Genomic DNA, 25,585 nt, shown 5'->3' with positions numbered 1-25,585 from the left:
AAAGTTTAAAAGGCTTGGTATTATGATTCTTTTTCTATAAAAAGAAATCCATTTTTGTATTTATAAATTTGCTTTTTAGTGTATATAGTACAAGTATTTAATGGTGAATAAAGCTAAATGAAAAATAGTTTGGATGTTATTTTGCCTATTATAAGATTTACTCTATAATTTGGCATTGTATGAGGGAGAATATTTGTTGAAAATTAAATGGTAGTATATCCATTTTATCATTATTTAATGATTGTTCAAATCCAGATTTCTCAAATTACAAAGTAACTAAATGGCAAAATATTAAGACATTTTAAAAACCCAAGAAACAATCCTAACCTATAAGAAACAAAGTTCTGGCAATTTTTACAAGTCATAAAAATATTTTTCAGGAAATATATGGGTTTTTATTTCTTTATTTACTAGTACTTCAAATTTTCTCAGTAATTTATTTTGCATTAGTCATCTATAAACTCATTTAAAATTTATAAAATATTTCTGTGTTGAGACTATGAGATTCACTGACATCAATTCTGTATTCATTTATTTAAAATATTTTCATAGGTCAGCAATTAATATACATTCATAGTATAACATGTGAAAAATAGAGGAGTATCACTGACTCCACAGTCTTCACTGAATATTGACGTGCACTTTGAAGTCTACTATGTGATGAAAAGGCATTGCAAGGCAAACAGGCCCTTACTTCATGAACATATATGTGGGAGGACATGGTTTGTTATGTTTTGTTTTAGTGCAAAAGCAAATATTTAAGAAACACACAAATGAATAAGGAAGACACACATAGTTTTTTCTTTAAACTTTTTTTATTGGATTCTAGCTGATTTACAGTGTGTGATAGTTTCAGGTGTACGGCAGAGCAATTCTGTTATACACATGCCTGTATCTACTCTGTTTTTAGACTCTTTTCCCATATGGGCCATTACAGAATATTAAGTAGAGTTCCCTGTGCTACACAGCACGTTCTTATTAGTTATCTGTTTTATATACAGTAATATGTATATGTCAGTGCTAATCTCCCAGTGTGTCCCTGCCCTCCCCATCACCTGTTGGTTTTCAGTTGCTCAGTCATGTCCGACTCTTTGCAACTCCATGGACTGCAGCACACCAGGTTTCCCTGTCCATCACCATCTCCCAGAGCTTGCTCAAACTCATGTCCATTGAGTTGGTGATGCCATCCAACCATCTCATCCTCTGTCATCCCCTTCTCCTCCTGCCGTCAATCTTTCCCAGCATCAGGGTCTACTATAATATTGTAAAGTAATTAGCCTCCAACTAATATAAATAAATGAATATATATGTGAATATATATATATATGTATGTATATATATATATCAGGGTCTTTTCAAATGAGTCAGTTCTTTGCATCAGTTGGCCAAAATATTGGAGCTTCAGCTTCAGCATCAGTCCTTCCAATGAATATTAAGACTTGATTTTCTTTAGGACAGACTGGTTTGATCTCCTTGTAGTCCAAGGGAATCTCAGGAGTCTTCCCCAGCACCACTATTCAAAAGCATCAATTCTTCGATGCTCAGCCTTCTTTATAGTCCAACTCTCATAGTATACATGACTACTGGAAAAGTCATAGCTTTAACTATAGGGATCTTTGTTGGCAATGTAATGTCTCTGCTTTTTAATTTGCTGTCTAGGTGGTAACCATAAATTTATTTACTACATCTGTTGACTCTACTTCTCTATCATAAAATGTCATATAGATTGGAAAGAGAAACAAAACTGTTTGTTTGTGAAATGACATAATTGTCTGCACAGAAAATTCCGAAGTATCTCCAAAATCCTCCTAAAACTAATCAGTAAGTGGAGTCCCTGGACTGCAAGGATATCCAACCAGTCAATCTTAAAGAAAATCAATCCTGAATATTCATTGGAAGGACTGAGGCTGAGGCTGAAAGTCCAATACTTTGGCCACTTGATGGGAAGAACTGACTCATTGGAAAAGACCCTGATGCTGGGAAAGATTGAAGGCAGGTGGAGAAGGGGACGACAGAAGATGAGATGGTTGGATAGCATCACTGACTTGATGGACTTGAGTTTGAGCAAGTTTTGTGAGTTGGTGATGGACAGGGAAGCCTGGCATGCTGCAGTCCATGGGGTCGCAAAGAGTCGGACACAACTGAGTGACTGAACTGAATTGAACTGAAACATGGTTTCAGATAGAACAGAATATTAAAATCAGTTATATCTCTATATAAATTATTAGAAATTGAGAAAAACAAAAAGTGTCATTTATAATGGACTTCCTTGGTGGCTCAGACGATAAAGAGTCTGCCTACAATGCAGGAGACCTGGGTTCAATCCCTGGGTTGGGAAAATCTCCTGGAGTAGGAAATGGCAACCCATTCCAGTATTCTTGCCTGGAAAATCTCATGGATGGAGGAACCTGGTAGTCTAAAACTTTAAGTTGATAGTATAAATATACCAAATATTTGCACCATTTGTATGCTGAAAATTATAAAATACTAGTGAGAAAGGTTGAAAAAGACAAATTGATAAATAAACTATAGTCCTAAACTGGAAGTCTAAACATTATGATGATTCCTTTTCTGCCTTAATTGCTCTATAAATTTAAGTCAGTCAAAATCAGAAACACACAGCCTGGTTCTCTGTGACAACTGAGAGGGGCTGGATGGAGTGGGAGGAAGCTTCATGTGGAAGGGGACATATGTATACTTATGGCTGACTCACATTGTTGTATAATAGAATCCAGCACAACATTGTGAAGCAATTTTCTTCCAATTAAAAAAAAAGTTAAAAAATAAGAAACATATTAAGCTTTTATTTTGTAGAAAGTTTCATATTAATTTTAATTTCTTAATGAATTTTATTTTTTAGAACAATAGACATTTACAGAAAAAGTTTGAAGATAGTATAGAATTCCATATATTCTGAAATCAGTTCCTCTTTAATTCATTTTATATTGGTATTGCACTTTTGTTGTAATTAATAAACCAACATCAATTTATTTTTAGTAACTAAAATCCATAGTTTATTCATGCTTCCGTAATTGTTTTTACCTATATCCTTTCTCTATTCCAGGATCCCATCCAGGTTACCACATGACATTTAGATGTCATGTCTCTTTAGGCTTCCCCTGGCTATTACAGACTTTCCTTGTGTTTGATGATCTTGATAGTTTTGAAAAGTACTAGGTAGGTATATTTTAGAATAGCCTTCATTGAGATATGTCTGACATTTTTCTCATGAGGAGATTGGAGTTGTAAATTTGGGGAGGATGACAGAGTGCAAATTTTATCACATCACATCAAGAGAGCAAACTGTGAGCATGACCTCACTGTCGATGTTACCTTTGCTCACTGAGGTGGTGTTTGTCAGGTTTTCCACTCTAAGGTTACTCTTATTTTCCCTCTTCCATATATCTCTGTAATAATTTCTTTGGAAGGAAATCATTATGTGCAGTAAGTACTTAAGGAGTAAGGAGTCCATCACTTTTAGGCAAGAGCATCTACATTATTTATTTAGAATTTTTCTGCACAGGAGATTGTTTCATCTCCCTCATTTGCTTAAGTATTCAATCATATTATACTACTGTGGACTCATGGATATTTTATATTGGGGTTATAATTAATACTATTTCTTTTTTGTGATTTTTGCTGCTTAAATTGTTCCATCTTTGGCCATTGGTAATTCCTTTACCTAGTTGACATACCCCTACAGTTTTAAGCACTTCTCCATTTTCTAGAACTACAAAAAATCTCCAGGCTCTACTTATGTATTTCCTACCCCTTATGTATTTCTTATGTATTTTCTACCCTATTTTAGAATCAGCCATTTCTTTCAAGTAGCTAAGATTTTATTTACTAAGTAATGGAATTATAATAAAAAAATGGCCACTAAGTAGTTTTTTTCTTCTTTGCAAAAAATAAGTTAAAACAATTTTGAAAAAGACAGTGCAGGAGAACTCACATCACTTCACAACTTCTTATAAATTCACAATAATCAAGTTATTGGTGAAAGATGGCAGATATTCAGATCAATGAAATAAGATAGAGAGTTTAGAAATAGATACAAGTATAAGTGGCAAATTGATTTTTGACAAAAGTGCCATGATAATTCAACAGAAGAGAACAATTTTCAAAAAATGGGCTGAAATAACTAGACATCTTTTTGCAAAACATTTTTAAAAAGAATTCAATCCATACTTTGCACTATATGCAAAAATTAATGCAATGAAATATAGAATTCAATGTAAACTTAGAGCTTCTAGTAGAAGGCATAGGAGAAATTTTTTCAAGTTCAGGTTAATTAAGATTTCTTAATTAAAAACTTCTTAAATATAAAAACATATGTTTAAAAATTATTTACTGCATTTCTTCAAGTTAAACTCTGCTCATCTAAACTTCTAAAAAGAATGTTAAGAGAATACAAGGTATACTGGAAGTCAGTATTTATAAAACATATGTTTGTAAAAATATTAACATCCAAAATATATAAAGAGAGAACTCTCAGAGCTCAATAATAAGAAAATGAACAACCAATTAAAAATAGGCAAAACATTTAATCAATCTTTACCATAGGAGATCATATGAAAGGATGGTGCACATCATTTATTCATTAGAGATATACAAATATACCTTTATTATACCACACCTTTATTAAAAATGGATTAAAATGTTTTCAATATTAAAGTTAGTAGGACACTAGCAAATGGAATTTTCATACACTGCTAATAGAATGCACAATGGTACAGCCACTTTGCAATATGGAATTATACCCAGAAGTCTGGACTTGCCAGGGCATTCAAGCTATTAGTTGTGGTATAGGTCACAAACACAGATCTATTTATTTTCTTTCTGTTACTATGCTGTCTTTCTGCTAAAAAGTAAGGAATCAAACAAATGCATATACAATTGATACAATATAATGACTTCACTTATTCTTGGCATTAAATCCCAGGTAAAATGAACATGACAGTGACAACAGTTTGCAAGATTACTTACTAAATCTGTGTGAGTTGCAGAAATTGACTACACAGTCCTAAGGTTCATGAGAAGCACTGCTACTGTCTCACTGTGCCAACCTGTGCTCATAACCAGTGTGATCTGAGATCTACATTTGAAAGAGGCAGAAGTGGAGGGTCCACAATGTATCTCTATCAAGCTAGAATACAGGTGCAGCCCATAACAAAGCATTCTGAAATGAGATATATACAGACTGGACTTCCAAGGGTCTGAGTTTTTGTAAGGAAAAGTTGTTGTATGTGTCTTTGGTTGTTGTTTCATTAGGTAGCAAGACAAGCTATCCACTTCTCACAAATGAAGTGCATGAGTCTGGAACAGTTGGAAGCAGATATCTTCGTTGCTTTAATACTTGCACAGTGTCCTTTGTCTGACTCTTTCCAATCACTTAACATAAAATAAAAGCATATAAATAATGTAAAATAGACATTCACTAATGCAAACATAAGAAATATTGGTTCAAATTTAAGGCATATATATTTTTTTCTTTCCTTACAAGAAACTATCCCTTGGTGCCCTAAGTGTTAGTCACTGTCATGCCCAACTCTTTGCAACCCCATGGACTGCAGCCCGCCAGGCTCCTCTGTCCATGAGATTTTCCAGGCAAGGATACTGGAGTGTGTTGCCATTTCCTTCTCCAGAGGATCTTCCCAATCCAGGGATCAAACCTGGGTTTCCTACACTGCAGGCAGATTCTTTACCAACTGAGCTACAAACCTTTCCTAAGGCATACTTTTGAGGATTATAGCAGTCAAGCTGAAAAGCCTCCGTCTCTATATATACTCATTTTCTGAACTTAAATTCTTTGTATGTGTGTGTCTATGTACATGCAATGCTAATGTGTGTGCTCAGTCGTAAGTCATGTCTGATTGTTTACAACCCCATGGACAGTATCCTGCCAGCCTCCTCTGTTCATGGGATTTCCCAGGCAAGAATATTGCAGTGGGTTGCCATTCTCCAGGGGATCTTCCTGATCCAGGGAACAAACCTGTGTCTCCTGCATTACCAATGGATTCTTTACCACTGAGCCACCTGTATACGCCCATATATATATGCATATTTGTCTATATATTGAAAGTGTGCATTTCCCTAAATACTTTTCGAAATGTAAACTAGAATATGGAACTTATTATTTACTATCTATTCTAGAGACTTACAATTTGAGAAACGGCCTTGACTTATCTTCCCATGTCCATTGATTTCCGGTTCCTTTACGAGATAATCCAATCCAGTAGAAATAGGATAGTTGGCTCTGAATGAAATTCTGCAATAAAAAGAAATATATTCTATTAGGAAAAAAGTAGTTTCATAATTCTGTAATGAAATAATAATCTTTTTAATATTTTTATTATTTTGAGTAACAAAAAGTATAAAGATCAGCTTCATCCTGATTCTGTTCAAATGATAAAATAATTGAATCTTAGTTATATTTGTTAAATATAGTGGCATAAATGAGACAAAAAGTAACACTCTCTTAGCTTACCTATCTGTTTTTTTTTTAGATTTTTTGAATGTGGGTCATTTTTTTAAAGCTCTTTTTGAATGTGTTGCAAAATTGCTTCTGTCTTGTGCTTTGGATTTTTAGCCAAGAGGCATGTGGGCTCTAAGCTCCCTGACCAGGGATCATATCCATACCTCGTGTGTTGGAAGGCAAAGTCTTAACCATTGGGCCACTAGGGAAGTCCTGTACCTATCTTATTTAATCCTCAGACTAAAATATCTTAATTTACTTTTAAAGCTGACACTTGTAGCTCAAGAACAAAATTGGTTTGTATTTTGAGGTCCAGGTGTGATGGATGTGAGGTTTTTACCAATGTCACTTAAATTTTTGTTTCACAATTACTGTGCTTATTTTTTTGAAGCATCTTGAAGAAGTGGTCCTTATTCTACCAGATGAGATGTTTACACAGGTATCTTAAAATTAGTTGTAAGTACAAATGTAACTGAAGTTCATCTTGTAACTTAATTTTTACATGTATGCACATATATTGGGGCTTCCTTGGTGGCTCAGGGATAAAGAACCTGCTTGCTAATGAAGGAGATGGGGGTTTGATCCCTGGTTCTGGAAGATTCCTTGGAGAAGGAAATGGCCACCCACCCAAGTACTCTTGCCTGGGAAATCCCAAGGATAGAGGAGACTGGCAGGGTTCACAAAGCAGTCAACGTGACTTAGCAACTAAACAACTACCAACTAAACAACAACAATGCACATATATTACCTCATGTGATCTTCCTAAAATATGTTAGAAAGAAAATATAACCAGTTTTATTACAAGCAAAGTAATGTGTGAAAGGGAACTAAAGAGAGTTTATGACTATAAATTTCGTATTTCCCTATTCTGCTTTAATTTTTACCCTTAGTTTGTTTTTAATTTCCTTTGTTTCTTTTACCATAGAGAATATGGCAAAAACTTAGTCTCTCTACCCAGAAAAAAATTACATATATATCATCTATTTATAAGATTTGACATTCAGTTTCATGGTTTCCATAGATGCTGTTATTTCTTGATGAAGATATCCTACATGAAAGATTAGGGCTTCTAGACTCTAATGCTAATTTCTGAGCCCACCAGGCTCCTCTGTCCATGGAATCCTCCAGGCAAGAATACTGGAGAGGAAAAAAAAAAAGAATACTGGAGTGGGTTGCCATTCCCTTCTCCGGGGATCTTGTCGACCCAGGGATCGAACCCATATCTTCTGCATTGCAGGCATACTATTTATTGTCTGAGTCACCAGGGAAGCCCCTTGGAATAAAAAGGAGATTACTTCGGATCTGCAAATGTCTTCTTTATGGGTTTAGATTTGCTTTATTTTCTTGATGGTTTTCAAGTTCATATTTTTATAGTTATGTATGAGTTGTTAAAAGCCAAGGATATGGGTAACTGTACTATTACAAATAATTGAGTGAGTCTTAGTGTCTATTTATCTGTGAGAGAATATTAAAAGACTCCTTAACTTTGAATGTAAGTATACATATTTCTTGAAAGAATAATAGTGAATTATTTCTCTATTCAAATCAAGGATATTGATACAGATTATGAAATATTTAGTTCAATTTTCTTCGAAGTTCAGTTCAGTTCAGTTCAGTTGCTCAGTCATGTCCAACTCTTTGCGACCCCATGAATCACAGCACGCCAGGCCTCCCTGTCCATCACAAAACCCCCGGAGTTTACTCAAACCCATGTCCATCAAGTCGGTGATGCCATCCAGCCATCTCATCCTCTGTTGTCCCCTTCTTCTCCTGCCCCCAATCCCTCCCAGCATCAGGGTCTTTTCCAGTGAGTCAACGCTTCGCATGAGGTGGCCAAAGTACTGGAGTTTCAGCTTCAGCACCAGCCCTTCTAATGAACACCCAGGACTGATCTCCTTTAGGATGGACTGGTTGGATCTCCTTACAGTCCAAGGGACTCTCAAGAATCTTCTCCAACATCACAGTTCAAAAGCATCAGTTTTTCAGCGCTTAGCCTTCTTCACAGTCCAACTGTCACATCCATACATGACCACTGGAAAAACCACAGCCTTAGTATGAGTCAAAATTTAATATGAGTTGGAATTAATTGATCTTCAATTTAAAATTCATACTGAGTTCTTCCTTTTACCCTAAACTCAGTGGTATTGTCGTATTTCTTGATTTTGTTGAAGGTAAAATGACATTTTTTTCAGAGAGAAGCTACATTTCCATGAAATTATCAGTATGAAAATACAATTATCTTGGATAAAATGATATATTTTAAGTATAATTTTTTTCCAAATTGTTTCATGTTCCCCTTTACATTTGCTCTACTGGAAAAGTTCTAACTGTGGATGTATTGGATGAATTAAATGAAATTTTAATTTCATTTCTACTTATATTTCTGACCTTAAGATGAGAACTGTCTAGATCTGAATCAACTTACAACTGTAAACTATGGACACTCAAATATTACCAAGCATTAAGATTTAGCCAACAGGACTTCCCCGGTGATCAAGTTGTTAAGAATCTGTCTGCTACTGCAGGGGACACAGCTTGGATCCCCAGTCCAGGAAGATTCCACATGCAACAGATAACTAAACCTATGCACTATAACTGCTGAGCCCAAGCTTTAGAGCCCATATTCCCAACAAGGGAAATCACCTCAATAAGAAGCCCTGTCACCACAGCTAGAGAAAGCCCAAGGGTAGCAAGGAAGACCCAGCACAGCTTAAAAAAAAAATAGATTTAGGCAACAACTAATGGCTAGATGGCCAGATGAATACAGGGTGATATGGAAAACAGAAATACATCACCAGTTCTTCCTCATCTTCTATCTTAAGAAGTGTGGAGCCCATTTCCTTGCAGATTTTTTTACTTTCTTCAAAGCTCGTCAATTCATCCGAAAAATAGTAACATTTCTGTCCACAACACGACCATTTACTTTTACATTTCTTTCCTTGAAAACAAAAGAGTGTTTTGTGTCCGACCATTCAGTGTGTATCTTGAAAGGAATGCTCTGGAACTTAGCTACTGAGGAATCCTTTCTAGTCCTTGTAAAACCACTGGTTTCATGAGATGGATGGACTTCATTTCTAAGTTCCTGGCCTTAGGGAGATGACTTACATCCCTTCAAATCTATGCATAATACTATTAAAATTCTCTAGGAAATATATCTTAGAAAATTGATGTTTTTTCTCACAATCTCTACAGATAGAAGTTCACAGGGGAAAAAAAAACTTCTTTGTATTCTCTGAAAGAAAGAAAGTGAAAGTCGCTCAGTCATGTCTGACTCTTTGCGACCCTGTGAACTATACAGTCCGTGGAATTCTCCAGGCCAGAATACTGGAGTGGATAGCCTTTCCCTTCTCCAGGCCATCTCCTCAACCCAGGGATAGAACCCAGGTCTCCCATATTGCAGTCGGATTCTTTACCAGCTGAGCCACAAGGGAAGCATTCTCTAGACTAAGTAAATTCTATAGGTACAGAGCTGATCTTAACTTAGCATTGATACATTGTACCTGTTTATGTACATCAGGTACATAAACCTAGTATCTGATCTACATATCCACAGAGATCATATAATAATGATTAGAGAATGTGCTGAATAAATTTTTGGTAGAACTTTTTGGTAGAAAAAGTATTATTTTGTGAAACAGTGATTTAAAAGAATGTATCATGTATACAGATGAATCTGACTACTGGGAAAGATTGAGTTTTTTTTTCCCCCAATTAAGTGAAATGAAAGTTGGACTCCACAATTGACTGATTCTAAAATAAAATCCAATTTGAGCAGGTTATCACGTGATTGAGAGAGGCAGAGAAGAAACTTGTCTGTTTCAGTCTTTATGTCTACATACCTGTGTTAAGTGGTTTCTCTTTGAGAGTCATGGTTTTAGATGTGGAATTTTCTTGTGTTCCATTGACCAGTGGAGGCTCTGGTAATCGACCCTGGAAAACTTTACTATACATCATTAGCTCTAGGAAAGCATAACATGGGGCAGACTAATAGGCATAATTCAAATTTTAATATGTCAGTTAATGTTCAGGAGTTTTATTCCTGTGCTTTTTAGAGAGATAACACCATATAGGAAGACAAAAAATTACATCATGAAAAACCTTTGGGAATGCTAAGATATTTGGATTTTTAAGGTAAAGCTTGTGATCTCAACACTAGCAATGGCTAATCTGAAAATAACATTAAGAAAAATGTTCCATTTATAGTAGCATCAAAAATAGTAAAATATTCAGGAATACATTTAACAAACATGTGTAAAACATGTACTTTAAAAAGAAAATCATTAAAAATTAAAGACCTAAATAAATGGAAAGATACCTCATATTCACCTTACATCACATATGAAAATTAACTCAAAATGGATCAAACACACACATGAAGAAGTTAAAACTATGACATTAGATAACATAGGTGAAAGTTGTGACCCTGGGTTAGGCAATGGTTTCTTGAACATGATATCAAAAACACAAGTCATCAAAGTAAGAGTATACTGGGCTTCATCAAAATTAAAACTTTTACACATGAAAAGTTACTATGAGAGTGAAAAGTAATACAAATAATGGGAAAAATATTTACAAATTATATATCTGATAAAAGATTAATATATAGATTAATTATATCCATACAGTGGATTATTTTTTGGCAATTAGAGGGAATGCTATGTTGATATATCCTATCACGAATGACACTTGGAAGCATCATATTAAGTGAAAGAAGCCAGTCACAGAAGACCATGTATTATAGATTCCATGTTTAAGAAATATCCAGAATAGGAAAATCTGGAGAGACATAAAATAGGTTATTGGTTGCTTTAGGCTAGCAAATTTGGAGAGAAATGGGAAGCAATAGCTAATGAGTGTGCTCTAATGTTGACAAAAGTTAGGCTTCCCTGGTGGCTCAGATGGTAAAGAATTTGCCTGCAATGCAGGAGACCTGGGTTTGATCCCTGGGTCTGGAAGATCCCCTGGAGAAGGAAACGGCAACCCTCTCCATTATTCTTGTCTGGGAAATCCCATGGACAGAAGACCCTGGTTGCCCACAGCTCATGGGGGTCAAAAAGCATTAGACAAAACTGAATGATGAACAGTCTGTTTCATGGTTGTACACCTCTGAATATGCTTGAAGTCACTGAATTTTACTCAGTAAAAGTGGGAATATATGGTCGGAGAATTGTATGTTAATAAAAGTAATATATATCTGTTATATACATGATTATATGTATACACACAGGCATACAATTCAAAGAGTTTGGTTTATCAATAAATGCTGCAGAGGATGTGGAGAAAAGGGAACCCTCTTGCACTATTGGCAGGAATGTAGATTGATACAGTCTCTATGGAGAACAGTATGGAAAGTCCTTAAAAAAACTAGGAATAAAACTATCATATGAAACAGCAATCCCACTACTGGGCATATACCCTGAGAAAACCATAATTCAAAAAGACACATGTACCCCAATGTTCATTGCAGCATTATTTGTAATATTCAGGACATGCAAGCAATGTAGTTGTCCATTGACAGATGAGTGGATAAAGAAGTTGTGGTACATATAAACATAGAATATTACTTAGCCATAAAAAGGAATGAATTTGAGTCAGTTAAACTGAGGTGGACAAATGTAGAGCCTGTTATGCAGAGTGAAGTAAGTCAGAAAGAGAAAAGCAAATATCGCATATTAATGCATATATATGGAATCTTAAAAAAATGGTACTGATAAACTTATTTGCTGGGCAGGAATAGAGATGCAGAGGTAGAGAACGGACGTGTGGACATGGAGGAGAAGGGAGGAGTTGGACTAATTGGGAGATTAGGACTGAAGAATATATACTACCATGTATAAAATAGCCTGTGAGAACATGCCGTAGAGCATAGCAAGCTAAGCCTGGTGCTCTGTGATGACCCAGATGGGTGGGATGGAGGTCCAAGAGGGAGGGGATGTATCTATACATATAGCTGATTCACTTCATTGTATAGCAGAACATAAAACAACTTTGTAAAGCAATTTATACTCCAATAGAAAATAATAATAAAAGTCACAAAATGAGTTTTAGACAGAGAACTGATGTCAAGTTAGGGAATTAGAAAATACATCATGGATGATTTAGAAGTCATCCATGTCCTATGGGATGGGCCTTGAGAGATGTCTAAAATGTCCATAGGCAGAGGCAGGCTACACGAGGAAGGCTGTCCAGATGAAGAGAAGAGCATAAACAAACGTGCTGTGACAGAGAGACTTAGAGAACCTGTAGGGACCAGCAAATGATCTAAAGTTATCTGAAGCCAATTTGGACATAGGGAGGAAAGCTCAAAATCATTTGGTTGAAATAAAACTGTGATTCACAAAAGCAAATAGAAGTAGGGGGATTTTAACATAACTCAGTACAGGATGAGACAGTTTCTTGGCATTTTGGTGACATGATCATAGATATACTTGGAGAAGTTTATCTGGCAATTGCAATAGGGTTTTGAAAGTCTGTTGACTCTAGGAGGTGACTGTAATAGTATAGGAGAAAAAGCATTGTTGGGTTGTATTAGGTGTTTGTGAGAATAAACAATTTAAAAAAGTAAATTTGAACTGCAGAATGGAGATTGCAGGAGGATTGGACCATTTATGAAAGGTCAGAGAGTACAGAGAAATTAATGTTCACAAAGTATGATCAGTTATCAATAAAATCTGAAATATAGTCTTTCCTGGAAGTGTCCTGAATATGATCCAGACTGTGTCAGTAAAGAAGACATTAGAAACTTTTGAGGAACTTGGTAATTGTCCATGTGATTATATTAATGGTAATGGTGGAAAGGTTTCTTGGGTAACACTGGAGATCATAGCTTTGGAACTACTAGGAAAAAGAAGACTGGTAAAAATAGTAATTCCCAAGGGAGGAGACATTTGGTTCAGGGCACAGGGCTTGTTTAACTTACCCATAAATCCTAAGATTCCTGTGGTTAAAAGGAGAAGGAAACAGAAGATTCCGAGAATCACTACCGTGAAAAGCCAAGGAAATGGAACTGAAGACCCTGTCCAGAGGGGAAAAAAAAAGAGGCTGAGGAGATCAGCAGAGGAAAGATTAAGTTACTGAGCAGGGCTTAGAGGGACATGTTCCATAAATTCAAGACCCTAACTCTTGAATGTCTTCAAACTTGAAATTATAAATTGAAAGGGAGAATGAGCAATTTGAAACATCAGTGAACTGAGAGTTATTCTGTTCTGTTAACATGTATCTCTTAGGAAAGTCACTTATTCTAACTTTATCAAAATAATCCTGTGATTCATCTCTATGATTTATGAATACAAAGTAAATATTAAAAATGGATATTTGGTTTTTGAAATGCAAACATACTTCTAAAACATATCTGTATAAGTCAATTTTATTGACCCATGATCAGAGTATATTTATAATTCTGTAAATAGTGTGTGCTTCCATGCATACAAAGTATATATATATATAAATACCCATCATTTTCTCATTGGAACTTTGCTATAGTTTCAGCAGTAGAAGAAATTATAACTCCAGACATGTATCAGATAATGTTAATCATGCATTGTTTCTTGAAACTTCATAGAACAAGTGGATAATGACATCAGGAGAGTCACAATTGTTTCCAAACAAATTGAAAAGAATGAATTTTCCCTATTGATTGCTCAGTTACAAATTTATGTATATAGCACCCAAACTACATTAATTATCTGCAATATACTAAATATGGACATTTCATTTTCAATACTACTTTTTTTGTTTAGGTTATAGGATATAGTTTAGGCAGCCTCATGAAACTGGGCAGGCTTAATAATTTGGTACCATGATAAACTGAGCAATTGGGGGACATGTAAGCTAGCTTCCCTCGTGGTCAGTGGTAAAGAATCCACCTGCCAAGCAGGAGACGCAGGTTTGATTCCTGGTTTGAGAAGGAAATGGCAGCCCACTCCAGTACTCTTGCCTGGGAAATCCCATGGACAGAGGAACTTGGCGGGCTACAGTCCATGGGGTCGCAAAAGAGTCTTACATGACTTAGTGACTAAACAACAACAATCTAGGCCTCTACATAAACTTTACCTTTTTCTTTATGTAATTCAGTTCTTGTTATCTTTGTCTGGTTGGACTGTGGAGTGACTGTTTTCACTTCTGTGTAAATTAGCTGCTCTTTTGTCTCTGGAGATTAAAAGAGAAATCTTTTAATACTCACACTATTTCTCAGAAAGCAAGTAGGTTATAAATATGTTTGAATAGAGTTGACAAAGTTTTTTTCCAAATAAAGGAGATTTATGTAATTTTTTTTTTCTTACTATGTAAAGTCCACTAGGTAAATCTTTTAAATGACAAAATCTTGAGAATGAGTTAGACATAAGGTGTCATATGCTAAATTAAAATGAAATTCTAAAAATTATTTACCAAGGGAAAGAATAATATCATAATTCAGTAGGGACTGGGAGAAAAAAACACTCACTTTCTTTTCGTGTCGGCTTTTTGGAAGGAGTGTGTTTCACCGTTGCATATGTTGCATTTTTTCCACTCATCTCTAAAAAATTTTAATAACAATTCTAAGACACATAAATCTGCATTTTTTTTTTAAAACTAAGTTTTCAGGTTCTATCTTTCTGGGTTCTTTGTGTATTACTGACATCATGATTTCATGCTATTTAATTACTGATGCATGATTTTATTTTGCAATTTTCTTTTAAGAAAGATTTTTATCTCAGATTATTTTCTTTCCCATTCTTAAAATTATCAGTTAACATCTCTTTAGATATCATTTCACCTATTACCTGGAGTTCTCTAAATGTTGTATATACTTCAACTTTAAAAGGGTAACAGTGCTATGATACATGAAATATTCATATTACACTTAAAAACTCTCTCTATCCAGAAAAATGCCAATAGAATTTTTATGAGTCATTTTGCATTGTAAAGATAGTGTAACATAATATATTCTAAAATTTCTTTCCACAGTTCTCCTGATATTTTTCTATCTTTTTATCTTCATTCTTTTTTCATGATTAAAGGTAGTTCACTTCCCATTATCTCTGAAAGAACCTCTTCCAACAAGTTGTTAAAAATGAAAGTTCTACAATTGTGATTCGAATTGGTTTATTTGTAATCAAGTAATCCTGTAGGATGTGTGGCATTATGTCCATAATATTTGAAAATATAGGTTAAAAGCAACTAATTTTCCTTGAAATAAATTAATATTTATACATAAGTACTTATATTAATATATTTATATGAAATTAATATTACTATTTGCAATTTTTGAAAAATTAATTTACTTCAAATAGTTTAAATATAATTTTGATAACAACAATGTTCTATATAATAGAATTCTGATAACAAGCAAATTAAAAATTCTTATGTTCACTAGTTTGCCAATGTATCATCAAATAAAATACTTTTTATATATTTTAATTTCCTCAGAGAATTATGCTCCATTGTTATCTTTTACAAAATGATTAAAATATATAGGCCTCTGTGTTCATAATATTCACTTATAGCATTTAAAATTTCCTAAAGTTAATTTCTCATAAGACAACACAATTGCACAGAAATAGATTTATAATGCTTTTAAAAATTCTTTACCAGATTTGGAATATATGAGGAATATGGAAGCAACATCACATATATAAGAAAATTCTGGATGTAGGTGTGAAATAGAGATACACACTGTTATACAGACAAGAATAATTGATCACTGATTAAATAATTATTTTATTACTCATATCCTGCCTTCATTGATGTGATCATTTGGTCTATCCACTCAGTTAATCCAAGAGATATATTGAAATATTGGCTAACAACACTATTGGTTGTATTCAATGCTAAACCATGAAAAATATAAGGTAATTTACCTTGTAAAGTAATTTTTAAATGTGAATGATTTAGCTCTTCTTCCTACAAGGTTAAATTTACTGAATTACTTTTTAAAATCTCTATTCTTTGTGCTCCATATATGCAATCAAGTAGCACTGGCTGTAATGACATATACTGAGAGCAACAGCTAAAGGTATAGTTGGTGATACCTGTGTTAGTTCGGTGATTTCTGCTGAAGTCTGGTCCAAAGAGAAAAGGCAAACCCCAGTGGGCGAATGGTACAGATGTGTGAGCTGGACTCAGGATGGCTCTTCTGTCTGACTTACTTCACTCAGTATGAGTTTCTAAGTCCAATCAGCTGTACTCCAATACAAAATAAAAAGGTTAAAAAAAAAAGATAGTTCTTCTGGGATCTAAATATGACTGGTTCTTGCTCCAAAGGAGCTTCAGTATTTACCAGCTCCTTGTGAAGATGTGAGAAAGCAGCTCCTATTTGAACTTAAGGCTTTACCATTTGCATTTTTTTAAATAGAGAAAGGTGGTATTTTAACAGGGCAGATGACTGAGAAAAATAATTTAAAGGGCCATACCCATTTTGCACAGAATGCAAACACTGCGTGTTTAAAAAAAAGTGGGGGGGGGGGTCATCAACACCACTATGACCACCACCAAATGCTAGGATTCTAAATATAATCCCTATATCAAATGCTAGTTTAGGCTTCAGACACTAGTTTGGGCTTTAAATAGCAACTGTACATAATGATATATTTAAATTCATCTTCTAAACTACACTAGTGTTAACTCAGTGAAAATATATGAATGCTAATAGTCCATCTCTCTTCACATTGTTCTGAAGGGGATTTTAAATAATACATTTTAAGATGTTAAGATTTATTAGCCGGAGAGCCAGTCAACCCCTGATTCTCTTAAAATATACCTAAATTCAACTGCTTTATTTTTTTAAACATTTTTTCCAGCACATTAATTTTTTTATAGTTTGCTTTTCAGTTTATTCCAATACAAGTATACAGTATAATCTCTAAATATATTCTCTACATACAAGCTTCAGGTTTTGAGATTTTTTTATTTCATTCCCCTTCAGTCTGTACTCTAATTATAAAGAGTAGAACTATATTGACTTACCCTCTTAAGTAAGGGTGTTATTCGTTCAGTTGTGTCCAACTCTTTGCAAGTCCATGGACTGCAGCCTGCCAGGCTCCTCTGTCCATGGAATTCTCCAGGCAAGAATACCAGATTGGGTTGCTATTCCCTTCTCCAGGGGATCTTCCCAACCCAGAGATCAATCCCTGGTCTCCTGCATTGCAGGCAGATTCTTTACCGTCTGATAAACCTTACCCTCTTAGTGGTAAAGAATCAACTTGAGAATAAAGGAGACACAAGAGATGTGGGTTTGATCTTCCCTGAATCGAGAAGATCCCCTGGAGAAGGAAATGTCAACCACTTCAGTATTGTTGCCTGGAACATTCCATGGACAGAGGAGCCTGGCGGGCTACAGTCTATGAGGTTACAGTGAGTTGGATGCGACTGAGCACACACACACACACACACGCACACACACACATACCCTCTTAGTAGTATAAAGTAGCAGTTCCAATAGTGTAATGAATAACGATGGTAATGCAGTTTAAGAACATGAGTTTTAACTCGATAGAAAAAGACAGTTTTATCTGTTGTCACCATTCAATAATAATGAAAAGCACAATAAGAAATGTATTTCAATTGTGGATTTCATTCATATATATATATATATATATATATATATATATATATAAATGTTTGAGAGTGGTGCATTTGTAAGAGTTTTCCATTAAGTTCCAGTATGGAGAAATGATGATAAAAGGAAAACTATTTTGATATAAAAACAATTTGTTACAAAATTTTCAAACAGAATGAGTGTAATTAAAAAGTAACTCTATGTAGGCTGTAAAAGAGGAATGTTATTTATGTTCTGGTTATATGTTCTTTGGGGTTTTGTAATAGTCCCTTCTTAGTTTTGTCTTGTTCTCTTCAATTGCTATGTGTGTGTGTGTGTTAGTTGCTCAGTCCTGTCTGACTCTGCAACCCAATGAACTGTAGCTAGCCAGGCTCCTCTGTCAATGGGGTTTCCCAGGCAAGAATATTGGAGTGGGTTGCCATTTCCTACTCCACTGCAATAGACTTCATCTAAAACAACCATCTGGTAAGCTCAACACTCAACACCATGTAATTGTAATACTAGAACCTGAAAACATTTGTGGAGGCCTTAGCTTCTCACATTTGCAAGTCCATCAAATATTTCCATTTCTTCCTGATCACTAGTTTCTCCACTTAACAAAAAAATCAAGTCTCTCACCCACTTCTTGATCATTTTTCTTTATAATATTATACCTCTCTACAGAAATTTCTTTTTTAACGAACAATATAATGTGCCCATTATTTCTAAATGTCACTAATTCTTTAATCTTTCATATTTAACATAGTTCTCTTGGTCTTTACTATGATTACGCTTCACCGTACAAATTGATTTCTCCAAATTTAAAAATTAATTTACTTAGATTACTGAATATTTTACTGCACTGTGCTAAGCACTTTGCAGATATTACTTCATTTAGTCCTGAAAGGATTTGAAGTTTATGAAAAATAAATATCAAGTTTTTTTTTACGAGGTGATAATACAACCTAACAGCTATTGTTAACTTTTTGTTGGCTTTTCTTTTGTCTTAATTTCAAGAACACACTCATGTAGAAAAACACAAACACATTCACAACTGATGGAATATTGAACAGCCTGTTATTTCATATAAGCCTCAGTTTTTAGTTAGCACCAAAAAAAACAAGCTCAAAGAACTCAAAATTTCAAAATACGGAAAAGAGGATGATGTTAAAAAAATGTTAGCATTGGAAAACTAGTATTTGCCATCTGCGAAGTATACTTCTTGAAAATAATCTTGGTGATATCACATTTTTCAAAATATTATGTATTCTCTATTTCTCCTATTATAGAAATTAAAAATCGATATGTATTTTCTGACTTTCTTTATACACAGAGCACATTGGAAGTTTATTTTGCTTTCTGTCCTGGTATTTGAATAATATGAGCTAACAGGTAACAATTATTAGTATTCAGAAATATTTTTACCATGTAAGCAGGGTTCAAGCAAAACTTTAACAAGACAATAATTGCTCAAAAATATTTAAATATTAGTCAGAGCCCCTGTTTGAGTTTCCTGAGCCATACAGCAAATTTCTGTTGGCTATCTATTTTACATATGGTAATGTAAGTTTCCATGTTACTCTTTCCATATACCTCACCCTCTCCTCACCTCTCCCCATGTCCATAAGTCTATTATTTACATCTGTTTCTCCATTGCTGCCCTATAAATAAATTCTTCAGGGAAATGGGAGGGAAGTTCAAAAGGGAGGGGATATATGTAAACCTATGTCTGATTCATGTTGAGGTTTGAAACAAAACAGCAAAATTCTGTAAAGCAATTATCCTTCAATAAAAAAAATAAGTAAAGAAATTAAAAAGCTAAAAAATATATTTAAATATTAGTCAAAGAGAAACATTTTTGGGATTTCATCACTTCTTCCATTAATGTGCTTTTCAATTTTTTTCTTTTTGCTTTTTCATTTTTCTCAAAAAATTTTACTCTGTATTGGAGTAAGCTAACAGTATTGTGATAGTTTCAGGTGATGGCAAAGGGACTCCAGCAGCCATAAACATACATGTATCCATTCTCCCCCAAACTCCTCTCCCATCCAGGCTGCCACATGAGTTCCCTGTGCTATCTAGTAGATCCTTGTTAGTTATCCACTTTAAATAGAGCAGTGTGTACATGTCCATCTGAAACTTCCTAGCTATCCTTTCCCCACATCCTTCCTCCCCCTCCCGTAAACATAGTTCTCTAAGTCTGAGAATCTGTTTCTGCTTTGTAAATCAGTTCATAAAAATCATTTCTTTTTAGCTCCAGCATATAAGGAGTGTCATGATATTTCTCTTTCTCTGTCTGACTTACTTTACTCAGTATAACAACTGATCTTTTAGTTCATCCATGTTGCTGCAAGGATAAGAAGGCCCGACGTGCTGCAGTCCATCAGGTCGTAAGGAGTCAGACACGACGGACTGATAGAACAGCACCGTGTTGCTGCAAATGGCATTGTTTCAATTTAGGATACAACCCGACATTCAGTCATAATGTTTTCTTTGTTCTATAACACTTCCAGACTTTTCTTGCGGTCAGGTTTCATGTCAAATGCCCCTTAAGCTTGTTTTTCTGATGTTTTTCTCTTGTTTAGACTAGAGAGATGGGATTTTCAGAAAAATTACTACAAAGGTGAACGGACCTAATCATCAGATCTTATCAGGGATACATTTATCCACAAGGTATCAATGATGATCTTAACCTTGCTGCTGCTGGTAAGTCGCTTCAGTGGTGTCCAACTCTGTGAGACCCTATAGACGGCAGCCCACCAGGCTCCTCTGTCCATAGGACTCTCCAGGCAAGAATACCAGTGTGGGTTGCCATCTCCTGCTCCAATCTTAACCTATCACTTGGTTAATTTGTGTTTGTCAGGTTTTCCCACTGTGAAGTTGTCATTTTCTTCTTTCCAAGCTCTGTTCTATGGAAGAAAGCAAGTCACCAAAGCCAGTCCACCCTCAGTGGAGTTAAACTACACCTCCTTGGCAGGAGAATGTCTGAAATTTTTCTGTAAAGATTTGTCTTTTCTCTCCCATTTATTTACTTATTCAATCACTTATTTTTAATAGCATGAGCTCACTGATACTAATTTTATTCCTGGGTTATAATGCAATACTACTTCATTAATTTTGTTGCAGAAATAGTTCCAGTTTTGACTATTGGAAGATCTTTTAGGTAGCTCCTCTGTGCCTTTGATCTGCCCTAATCTTTTTATTTTTGAGCACTTTCTACTTTCTGTCATTGTAAGATACTCTCAGCTTATTATACATTTTCTCTGTGCCAACTTTAGAATCAGTCATTTCTCCAAAGAGCTCTAGTTCCTTTTACTGATGAATAACATTTAAAAACCAAGATCTGGGTACTGGGTATGTTTGTTGCTTTTGGGGTTTCACTGCTTCTAGACTGTTTAAGTGGACAGGGCTAGGCATTGTATTAATTCATGTATATACACATATGTGTATCTGTTTATATATTTCACCATCTGTATATACAGTGGGCGAAACAAGAGTTCAAACAGATGTTTCTGACTCTAATCTAGTGGCACAATATTTAGTCTAACCTTCCTTTTCTGCTTGATCTGTAAGTTGCTTTTCAGAAAGTGTGAAATCTGTCTCCTACCAACTTCCATCTGTACACATAAATCAGTTTCAGAAGTGTTAACCCATCTACCATGAGAAATAAATTGATCAACTAGATCACTATGTACATGCCTTTTGCTTCTAACCTTATCATTTCTGACCAAAATGCCATTTTCCAAAGCCACTTAAGTCAGCTCCTATTTTTCCCATCACTTTCAGTGAGGTTGTTTCGTATATTTGTATTATAGTTAGATTCATTTGTCATGATTTGCATCTCATTCTAGGAGAAGGCAATGGCAACCCACTCCAGTACTCTTGCCTGGAAAATCCCATGGACGGAGGAGCCTGGTAGGCTGCAGTCCATGGGGTCGCGAAGAGTCAGACACGACTGAGCGACTTCACTCTCACTTTTCACTTTCATGCACTGGAGAAGGAAATGGCAACCCACTGCAGAGTTCTTGCCTGGAGAATCCCAGGGACGGGGGAGCCTAGGGGGCTGCCATCTATGGGGTCACACAGAGTCAGACACGACTGATGTGACTTAGCAGCAGCAGCAGCAGCAGCAGCTGCATCTCATTCTGGGATCCCTTGATATCTTGACTGATGGATTTTTGTTTATTTTAGTCTGCATCAAAATTCACTCTTTGTGATATACAGTTCTATGGACTTTGACAAATGCATAGAGTCATGTATCTGCTTCCCCAGGAAGTGGTTGCTTTACAATGTTGTGTTAGTTTCTACTACACAGCAAAGTGAATCAGCTATATTTATACATAAACCCCCTTGTTTGGATTTCTTTCCCACTCAGTCACCACAGAGCACTGAGCAGAGCTCTCTGTGCTATGCAGTTGGTTCTCATTAGTTTTCTATTTTATACATAATATCAGTAGTTTAAATATGTCAATCCCAGTCTCCCGATTCCTCCCACTCCCCTTCCCTCCTTGATAATTATACATTTATTCTCTACATCTGTCTCTCTACTTTTGCATTGCAAATAAGGCCATCTATACCTGAATCATTCTTTTCAAAAACTACTTTCCCACTTTGAAAATTGCCCTGCTGTACATGGGCTCTAGTAACCATTCAATTGCAGTTAAATTATCTTCTTATCAACAGGGTTGAGAGTCTGGAAATTGTGATATCTTTTTTTCTTCTTAACCACCACTATAAAATTTTGCTTTCCTTCTCCAAGGGTATGTTTTTTATTAATTGACCTATAATCTGACCCATTTTTGTTCTTTATCTTATGGGCCTCTGCCAATATCTGCATGACAATTGATTAGTTTATAGAGCAGAATCCATTTTTCATGGCACAATCAAGTGGTAGGTGACAATCTAAGACACACTAGTTGATCATCAGAGGGTGTTAATAGATAACCATCTTAACTATATGAATATCTAAGAGAGCAATTTTGAAGCTATTTCCCCATTGTCTTTTTTGCAAAGTGGTGAAAATTGTAGGATTGTGTGGTACTAGTTTTCAAATAAACTCTAAAACTTCCTCAGTAATTTCTTTAAAAAACTAGAACAATAGTAGCAATAAAAAATTATAAAATAAAAAATTGTATTGTGTGTGTGTGTGTGTGTTAGTCACTCAGTCACGTCTGACTCTTGTGACCCCTTGGACTATAGTCCACTAGGCTCCTCTGTCCATGGGATTCTCCAGGCAAGAACATTGGAGTAGGTTGCCATTCCCTTCTCCATTGTTCTGTATATTCAGGAGGAAAAGTACCATTACTCTGACAGATATTTATTGGTAATCCTTTACATAATTTCACATAAACTATCCTCAGATATTGAAGCCTTTGAAACGAAACACTGTGTGTATATATAGGAGAATTTCACTGTTTTCTAGGTTATTTCCTGGACTAACAATGGAAAATTATACCTCATTTTTTCTTAATAATGGCATTAAATTAAACCTAAAGAACAACTGTCCTTTGGCTGCAATCAATATGTAAAGTACTTCTAATAATGTGTGTTGTGAAATATATGAATTTGCTTTTTCTTCTTTTCCATATGCCTTTTTTCTTGAAAGCAACTTTTCTCTTTAGGAATTAGCCCCCAGTTCAATTTCACAGGCAGATTCTTCTGAGCCACCAGGGGAACCAAAGATTACTGAAGTGTGTAGCCTATCTCTTCTCCAGGGGATCTTATACAGTTATAAATATTTGTTATACAATATTTCATTACACATATATAGTATATATCACTTGTACTGTTTTCCATATTTTGGCCATTAATGTTAATAAACAATGCTACAATGAACATAATAGTAAAGATATCTGTTCATATTCCTGTTTTCACTACCTTTGGTTATACACCCAGAAGTGAAATTTCTGGATCATATAGCAGTTCTATTTTTAATATTTTGAGAAATCTCCATACTGTTTTCCATAGTGCCACATACATTTTTATTCCCACCAACAGTGCGAAAGCTTTTCCTTTTCTCCTTTCTTCACTAATACCTCTTCTCTCTTGTCTTTCTAGCCATTCCACTGTTAGCCTTTCCAACAGTGGTGAGATGTTATCTTATTGTGGTTTTGATTTAAATTTCCCTAATTATTAGTGATGTTCAGTACCTTTCCATGTTGGTCATCTGCGTGTCTTTGAAAAAATGTCTGTTTATTTTTTCTGACCATTTTTAACCAATCCCTAGTTTATGGACTTTTATTTTTTAATATTTCTGGTTCTCAAATATAGTACTGTCATGAGTGTTCTTTAAGAAAATTTGTTCACAACATGAATTTTTTAATGCCAAATCACTCTTTGCTTTTATTTCCTTATATCTATTAGAATTTCTTTTAAAACATGATAAATAAATATGCAATATAATATGAGGCGTAATAAATAAATGTGAACTTTTTCTCTTACCTACAGTCCATTTGCTTGTGATCACCAATGTCACTAATTTTCTACATTCATATGAATTAAACATAATTGCATATATTGTTTCTTCTTGTTTTTTATTATTCTTTTTATATTGTTCCCCCTCATTTTCCTTTCTTTTTCCCTTTTTTATATGCTATTATAAGTGCCCACTACTTTGCTACTTGGTTTTTGCTCCTGAACATAACAAAACTTATTAGAACCTTCCTTCTAACTATTTCTCTTTGAAACACATGGATACATAACCACCCAAGTGGAGGTGTGGTTAATCATATCACAGGGCTATAGTACAATAAAATTTATTTCATGCTAATATAATATAACTACCCAAGAATAGGATGCTGTGTATGTCTATATAATATTTTCACATTTGCTTATAAGTATATTCACACATTAATGATTAATACTTTTTCTTTTTTCCTACTTATCTTAATCCTGCCCCAAAGCAACACAGTCAGATTTTTAAATTTAGAGTTAGAACGTAAACAAAATAAAATTGAATTACAATATAGGCAGAAAGTCAGTGTAGAATATTTTTTATGAAGTCTCTGCTTTCTCCATCTGGCTTTACTGAGATCTTTGAGGAGTAAGGTTATAATATTCTTTTTAGTCAACCAATCTTGCATTTCATACTTTAAAAGATAAAATATGATCTATTTTTAGGATTACTTGTAAAGCCATTTGATCTCAACTGGACATAGGAGGATGGGAAACATTACCACTGCCTGTCTCTGAGGTATCTTGTGTGGTTTCAACCAGGCTTAAACATACATTAGTTTCTATGAGGTTATAAACCCAATGAGAAAAATCTTATGTCTATTTTTGTTTGTATACAGTATCTATTTATTCCCACTGCAAATATTGAACTTTTTTTCAGTTGAGCAGTGAAGAGTAAAAGGTCTATTTCGGTGGCTAACCCAACCATATTTATGTGAATAGAATTTGCTTTTCCTTTGAAACAAAGTTGGGTGGGGGTAGTATCAAAAACTCTAAGCCAATTTGTCACTATTTGGACATATAGATTTTACTATGTGATTTCCATCTTCAAGTGCCTTTGATGAACGGATGTTATTTCCAGTGTTATTCCTTTTTCTAATTAGTTTCCTTATATTTGTATCTTCCCTTACTTCATACTCAAG

General features: G+C 34.8%; 1 protein-coding gene across 3 annotated transcripts; it reads right to left on the bottom strand.

The window, feature by feature from the left end:
- Positions 1-4,621: 4,621 nt before the first annotated feature.
- On the bottom strand, positions 4,622-16,726 carry LOC122423609 (C-type lectin domain family 9 member A-like). Of its 3 annotated transcripts, none has more exons than XM_043440837.1 (8): positions 16,486-16,726; positions 14,919-14,990; positions 14,528-14,623; positions 13,395-13,490; positions 10,315-10,434; positions 9,271-9,413; positions 6,162-6,268; positions 4,622-5,391 (listed from the first exon to the last, which is right to left on the bottom strand). In XM_043440837.1, the coding sequence occupies exons 2-8, from the start codon at positions 14,986-14,988 to the stop codon at positions 5,268-5,270; spliced, it is 756 nt and encodes a 251-aa protein (XP_043296772.1). In that variant the 5' UTR covers positions 14,989-14,990; positions 16,486-16,726; the 3' UTR covers positions 4,622-5,267. The 3 variants fall into 3 exon arrangements, with proteins under 3 accessions (XP_043296772.1, XP_043296774.1, XP_043296775.1); XM_043440839.1 differs by having other exon boundaries at positions 10,315-10,413; XM_043440840.1 differs by lacking the exon at positions 10,315-10,434.
- Between the last annotated feature and the right edge of the window lie 8,859 nt (positions 16,727-25,585).

This window comes from Cervus canadensis, chromosome 21 (genome assembly GCF_019320065.1).
Source record: "Cervus canadensis isolate Bull #8, Minnesota chromosome 21, ASM1932006v1, whole genome shotgun sequence".
Classification (NCBI taxonomy): Eukaryota; Metazoa; Chordata; class Mammalia; order Artiodactyla; family Cervidae; genus Cervus; species Cervus canadensis.
The sequence above is the reverse complement of the archived record's forward strand: the minus strand, read 5'-3'. Positions and strand labels throughout refer to the sequence as shown.

Coding starts and splice junctions, on each gene's coding strand:
- LOC122423609 (XM_043440837.1), bottom strand. CDS start 14,988: ATGAGTGGAAAAAATGCAACATATGCAACGGTGAAACACACTCCTTCC. Junction 10,435..13,394: donor AGGAATCTTAGGATTTATGG/GTAAGTTAAACA, acceptor ATGCTTTCCTAG/AGCTAATGATGTATAGTAAA. Junction 9,414..10,314: donor AGAGAAACCACTTAACACAG/GTATGTAGACAT, acceptor TTTGTTTTCAAG/GAAAGAAATGTAAAAGTAAA.